This window comes from Grampus griseus, assembly GCF_964374135.1.
Source record: "Grampus griseus genome assembly, chromosome: 8".
Taxonomy (NCBI): Eukaryota; Metazoa; Chordata; class Mammalia; order Artiodactyla; family Delphinidae; genus Grampus; species Grampus griseus.
The window spans coordinates 53,988,415-53,995,007 of record NC_139002.1 but is presented as its reverse complement, the minus strand read 5'-3'; the positions used below and the strand labels follow the sequence as shown (position 1 = coordinate 53,995,007).

At 54.1% G+C, this 6,593-nt stretch overlaps 1 protein-coding gene across 1 annotated transcript in view; it reads left to right on the top strand.

Moving 5' to 3' along the window:
* Nucleotides 1-2,524: 2,524 nt before the first annotated feature.
* USP35 (ubiquitin specific peptidase 35) overlaps nucleotides 2,525-6,593 on the top strand; it is a gene marked incomplete at its 5' end in the record, with an annotated part of 70,598 nt that continues 66,529 nt past the window's right edge. Inside the window, 3 exons of the mRNA XM_082660807.1 lie at nucleotides 2,525-3,197; nucleotides 4,412-4,544; nucleotides 6,124-6,253. Of these exons, the coding sequence (XP_082516933.1) occupies nucleotides 2,525-3,197; nucleotides 4,412-4,544; nucleotides 6,124-6,253 (936 nt within the window). The remainder of the gene's footprint in view (nucleotides 3,198-4,411; nucleotides 4,545-6,123; nucleotides 6,254-6,593) is intronic.

Genomic DNA, 6,593 nt, shown 5'->3' with positions numbered 1-6,593 from the left:
CCCTTTGCATGAATGTATCCAGGATATTACTGAGTGGGTTTGTTGGTGACCATGGTGACAGCTTACCTCAAACTGCTTGCGTGGGAGTGGGGGCAGATAGGCAGGGCTTGCTGGAGTGGTCAGGCCACAGACTACACAGAGGCTGCAGGGCTGGCCTCGGAGATCAGAGCCCTCACAGAATGGCTCCACTGACCAAGCTCCCAGCTGCCAGGCACAGACCACCTTATGTGATAGGTATCAGGTAGAATGATAGGAGATTGCCAGCATCTGATCCCTCCCTTTGATGTGGTTCAGCCTGATATCATTTATCCCCATTTTACACAAAAGAGGCTCACGATATTATGTGCTCAGGGTCACACAATGAGTTGCAGGACTGCATGGGATTTACTCCAGGTCACACTAGAATGCAGGACTCCTCATTCCTAGTCTGATTTTCTTTCCACTTCGAGAGCCTTCCTTAGCCCCAGAACTCCATTTCTGCCTGCCCCCAGATCCTCTTCCTCCACACATGATGTCAATATCTCATTGATTAGGATTTCTCCTAATAGAGGCTCAGAGAGCATAAGTAAGCTGGATGGTAAGCAGAATGCATCCCGGTTGAATCTCAAAGAATAGAGTCTAACATCGTTCCAAGCTTGGGGTGGGCCCTGGGCATATGAACTTGTATTAAGTGCTCAGGTGATTCTGAGGCAACCAGGCCAGCATTCAGGAGCCACTGATCTGTGCCTTGGCTACACCGTCTAGCCATACTCTGCAGTGACTGGCCAGCCATTGAAAAAGAAGCCTGGTACCTGCCCCAAGGAGCTCACAGCCTGGTGAGAGAGAGAGAAACAAATGTGCCCATTGCATTGTAACACACGCAGTAATGGAGGTTTAATCTCGGTGGAGAGCTAGGACAGAGAAGGGAGTGTCTCCATAGGGCCTGGCACATATTTGGGGTCCCACAGTATCTATGGTTTTGCATAAAAGTTTCTGGCCCATCATCTAGGAAATTTCTGGCTTGTCTTCACACCTATTCCAGGTCTTAACTGTAGAGTAGTTTTCACTGAGACAATAAGTTTAATTAAACATTTAGCGTATACTGAACCTTACATTGGGTCCTGCCTAGTGCGGGATTATAGACGGAAGCAAAGAAGTGGTCCCGCCTTTTAGGAGCTGAACCTGTGGGAACCAGCATGAGAATCAGGAATCAAAGTGGGTCAGCTTGGGATGAAGTTTTCCAGAAAACAGCTAAAGTGGAGTGGAAGGACAGAGGGAAGTATATTATGGCTCAGAGGAATAAGGTAGCAGTAACTCACACCACACTCTGCATTTGCTTATTCAACAAATGCCTACTGTGTGCCAGGCACTGTGCGAGGTGCTGGGGATACTGTGGTGAACAAAACCTGACTTGGTTCCTGCCCTCAGGAACCTATATAGTATAGTGGAGGAGGATGACCCCAATCAAGTAATCATGATAAGTGCTATAAAGGAGGACAGGATGCTCTGAAATTGTTAACAGGGGTGTTTGACCCATACAAGGAGGTCAGACAGGCCTTCTGTGTGGAAGAAGTTTGAGCTGAGCTCTGCAGGGTGAGCCAAGCAAGGAGGGGAGGGAGAAGTGAGTGCAAAAGCCCGGGGCAGGGAGGACATAGTGAGCCCACAGTGAGGGGCTGGTGTGGGCTGAGGCTTGGGAGGCGACAGGGCCTGCCTGTGCAGGGTTGAGCACAGAGATGAGATGATCTGCCTTAGTGGAGGAGATTCGGACCCGTACAACTCCGCACTATGTGATCCCAGCTGCAACAGAGGAAGAGGCCACAGGTGGCTGTAGGAGTCCAGATGAGGGATGAATTCATGCCTGGAAGTCCAGGGAGGTTCTCATTAAGGATTGGGTGTTTGAAGTGGGCTTTAAAGGAAAGTAGGACTTTGCCTGGTTGTATGAATGTGTGTTAGTGGTGGAGGTCTTGGGAGATAGGATGTTTCAGGCAAAAGGCACAACGAACACAAAGAGGAAAAGGGTAGGTCATTTGAGAAAGAGCAAGAAGCTGATTGGGGGCAGAATAAAGTGCACCAGAGATCTCTGGAAGCCCTGTCAGCCCTTCCTTTCTGGAGGTGTGATTTGTGTATGTGCACAGCTCATCTCCCCACAGGACATGGCTTGGCCAAGACCGTGGACAGCAGCTTCTAGATGCAGCTCTTACCTGCCTCGCCAAGAACCGATGGAGGTCCCCAGGGAGGCCTGAGGAGAGAGGGGCAAAGGGGTGGAGGAGGGGAAGGCTCAGGTGTAGGCTTTGTGAGATGAAAGGCGCTCATCAGCAATAACTGCAACCCACTGGGGCTTATTTTATGCCAGGCATTGTGCTTCTCCTCATCACGTCACCTCCGGGGGAGGTAGGATCCTTGCCCCACTTCACAGATGGGGAACTGAGGCCCAGAGAGGTTGAGCTGCTTGCCCCCAAGCCTCAGCACGCAGGGGACCACGTGGGGGATCGGTCCTGTCGGGCAGAGTGTGACCCTGCTCCCTGTCCCCTGCAGCGTGGCCGCCATGGACAAGATCTTGGAGGCGGTGGTGACGTCATCATACCCCGCGAGCGTGAAGCAAGGGCTGGTGCGCCGAGTGCTGGAGGCGGCGCGGCAGCCGCTGGAGCGGGAGCAGTGCCTGGCGCTGCTGGCGCTGGGCACGCGCCTCTACGTGAGCAGCGCCGATGAGCTGCCCCGCCGCGTGGGCTGCCAGCTGCTGCACGTGGCTGGCCGCCACCACCCAGAAGTCTTCGCCGAATTTTTCAGCGCACGCCGAGTGCTGCGCCTGCTTCAGGGGGGCGCCGGGCCGCCGGGCGCCCGCGCGCTGGCCTGCGTACAGCTCGGCCTGCAGTTGTTGCCCGAGGGGCCCTCGGCCGATGAGGTGTTCGCGCTGCTGCGGCGCGAGGTGCTGCGCACCGTGTGCGAGCGCCCGGGGCCCGCGACCTGTGCGCAGGTGGCGCGGCTGCTGGCGCGGCACCCGCGCTGCGTCCCCGACGGCCCTCACCGCCTGCTCTTCTGCCAGCAGCTTGTGCGCTGCCTCGGCCGCTTCCGCTGCCCGGCCGACGGCGAGGAGGGTGCCGTGGAGTTCCTGGAGCAGGCCCAGCAGGTGAGCGGGCTCCTGGCGCAGCTGTGGCGCGCGCAGCCCGCTGCCATCCTGCCCTGCCTCAAGGAGCTGTTCGCCGTCATCTCCTGCACAGGTGCGTGTGTGATAGGGGCGGCCGGGACCCGTGCGTGCGGAGTCTCCTGTGTGGCGTGCCCACCTCGTGGTGTGGCGTGTGCATGCTGGTGCACAGGTGTGTGTGTGTGTGTGTGTGGGCGGGTGCTGTTACTTCGTTTAGTTAGCAGGCCCCTTCTGAGCTCCTGCCGGGTGGGGGGCTCCTATCCGGTGGTGCCTGCTGGGCATGCAGAGAGGAGGGGACCCAGATCAGTCGGGCCTGGAGGAGGACCAGGGGGCTGAGACAACAAGATGTGAGGTGGTCATCATGTCCTTTGGGTCAGGTGGGTTTCGTAGAAGTGATGACTTTTGAGTCAGGCCTTGAGAGCTGGGTAGCACCAGGCAGCAGGGATAAGGTACTCAGGGCAGGCAGAGTGGAAGGTCTGGAGACATGATAGAACCTATATGTGTCAACTGAATTGTAAATCTTGGCCCTCCGTTGACAACTGTGGAAATTGGACTGTAGTTTAAGTGACTGAAATAAAATCTGTGCCTTCCCTGATTATAGGGCTGTTCAGGGGAAAGGAAGGGAATGTACCTGGCAGGAGGAAGGACCAAGGCCAGGTGTATAAGGACCTAGGTCTTTATACAACTGGACAACAAATTTTGATAACTAAATTTTTTTTTTTTTTTTTTTTTTTTGCGGTATGCGGGCCTCTCACTGTTGTGGCCTCTCCCGTTGCGGAGCACAGGCTCAGCAGCCATGGCTCACGGACCCAGCCGCTCCGTGGCATGTGGGATCTTCCCAGACCGGGGCACGAACCCGCGTCCCCTGCATCGGCAGGCGGACTCCCAACCACTGTGCCACCAGGGAAGGCCGATAACTAATTTTTTTTTTCATCTCTATTGGGTTCCACCTGGAATGTCCTCCCTCCCGCCAAGTCACATAGCCCTCCTACCTGTTCTTGCCAGCTCCAGTGTTACCCCATCTAAGGGTCTATGCCTATACATGCACAGCTGGGGGTTAGTGCTTTTTTCTTTGCCCAGCACAGGGCCAAAGCAGTGCCAGTGAAGGTTTGTTGAGTGAATGAGCTAAGATGAGATCAGAGGCTGGGATGCTATAGGAGGCAAGGAGGTGGCCCTGATGTGCTCTTTGCAGAGGCTCCCTAGTTCCTTGGCAGCATGAAGGACATGTGGTGATAGGGGAGGTGTGGGGTCCACTTGTCCTGCAAAGCTCAGCCCGGGCACCTGTTCCAGAGGAGGAGCCACCATCTAGCGCCCTGGCCAGTGTGGTCCAGCACCTCCCATTGGAGCTCATGGATGGTGTCGTCCGGAACCTCAGCAATGATGACAGTGTGACCGACTCCCAGATGCTGACTGCCATCAGCAGGTGGGCTGAGGGACGAGTGGTGGTCAGGTCTCTCTCTCTCCCAGAAGCCCCTTCCACTGGGTGGGATTGCTGGGCTAGATATAGTGTCAGAGGGCCCAGGCCCTCATGCTTGTTCATTCATCCATCCTTCTTTGAGCCCTTCCTGTGCCTGGCCCCAGGCTGGATGTGTAAGACACAGAGAGCCTTGCCCTAGTGATGCTCTCAGGCTGGGTACCAACTCTGTGACCCTGGACAAGTCAGTGAAGTCTCTGAGCGTCAGTTCTCCCCTCTGTAATAGCAGAGGTGGTATAAGAAGTTGTCAGGTTTCCACAGGGTCAATGATAGGAGGTAAAATTACTTTAATGAAGTGCTTTCTGAGTTTGGCAAGTATGATAAACAGAGTTTGGGTGCTTTTCAGCTCACAGAGCTCTTGCACATCCCCCACCTCATTTGAACATCATTGCACCTGTGATCTAGCCACATATGCCTGGCCCGTGATCCCCGAATATGACACCTACCCTCCTGCCTGCAGGCCTTTGGCTCTACAGACCCCATCTACCTGGCATCCCCCCTCCCCCCTGCCATTCTTTCCATACCTGTGTGCAGATCCACTGTCTTCATTGGGCCTTCCTGGATTCCTTGTCTTCAGTGGGTAAGAGTGTAGGCTCTGGAGATAAGCTGTGTGAGTTCAAATCCTGGCTCTCCCACTTCTTGCCTGTGTGACTCTGGGCAAGTTACTCAACCCCTCTATGCCTCAGCTTCCTCATCCATAATTTGTAGTATAATTGAACTCATCTTACAGGTTTGTTGTGAGGATTGAATTAGATAAAATGAGATATTACGTGTAAAGTGCATAGAACAGTGTAATGGTAGCTATTATTACCATAATTACTACTATTTGCTTTGCTCTCTATTGTTCTCTTTATAGCCCAGTCTACTGAATATAAAAATAATGATACTAGTGACGTTTTTCTGAGCACCTACGGTGTGGCAGCTTCATGCTCAGTGCATGCAGGCATTATCTTGAGGGGGTCAGAAGGGTTAATACATGTAAGGCAGATGGAGCAGTGCCTGGTACAGAGTGAATATGACATAAATGTTAGCTGTTAGCTGTTGTTATCTCTTTTAACTCTTATAACAAACCTGTGAGGTAGATATTATCCCCATTTGACCGGAAGAAACTGAGGCTAGAGAGAGTAAGTGACTTGCTCCAGGTCACAAGCAAGGGTTTGCTGGAGCCAGAGCTTCCAGCCTGGGGGCAGTACTCCTCCTGCCATTGGGCCTCACAGTCCAGACAGAGGCAGCCAAAAGCCCTGTTCTGCCACTGCAACTCACTGTGTATGAGGTGAGGTTGGGAATACTGAGAGGGCCTGGTTCCCCTTCTGCCGGGCTGGGAGCCCCAGTCTCTGCCAGGTGCCTGTGCTGGGCATATTTGCAGTTCCCAGAGGTGTCCTGTTCATCCCACGGATCCCAGGGCTGCCCTGTGTAGGTGTGAGTCAGTGTGGGGGGATCTCAGGTCATTATGGCTGGTCCCTGGGCTGCCCCCTCCCAGGCGTTTGGGCCTCCCTGATCCTTGTGTCACGGTCACTCCCCTCACCAGGATGATCGACTGGGTGTCCTGGCCCCTGGGGAAGAACATTGACAAGTGGATCATTGCACTGCTGAAGGGCCTGGCCGCTGTTAAGAAGTTCAGCATCTTGATCGAGGTGTCACTCGCCAAAATTGAGAAGGTTGGTGGGCCCCTGTCCTAGCCCCGGCTTCTGGCCTTTCCTGCTAGTCTCTTGCCAGGGGCAATGCAGGTCTGGGAGGCAGAGCACGGGGCTCCCACCCAAGCTCGCTGTGACCTGGGACAATTCACTGCTTCTCTCTGGGCTTCAGGTTTCCCCCATTCATTCTTCTGACTCTTCATTAAAGTGTGTGTGTCTGTCACTTTTGGTATGTCCATCCATCCATCCATCCATCAGATATCTAACTGTTTTGCTGTCCATCTCACCACCCATCCATCCACCCAGGTCTATGAGCACCTCTGTGTTCTTACTCCCACATGGGTCTGCTGCTTTAACTCCAGCA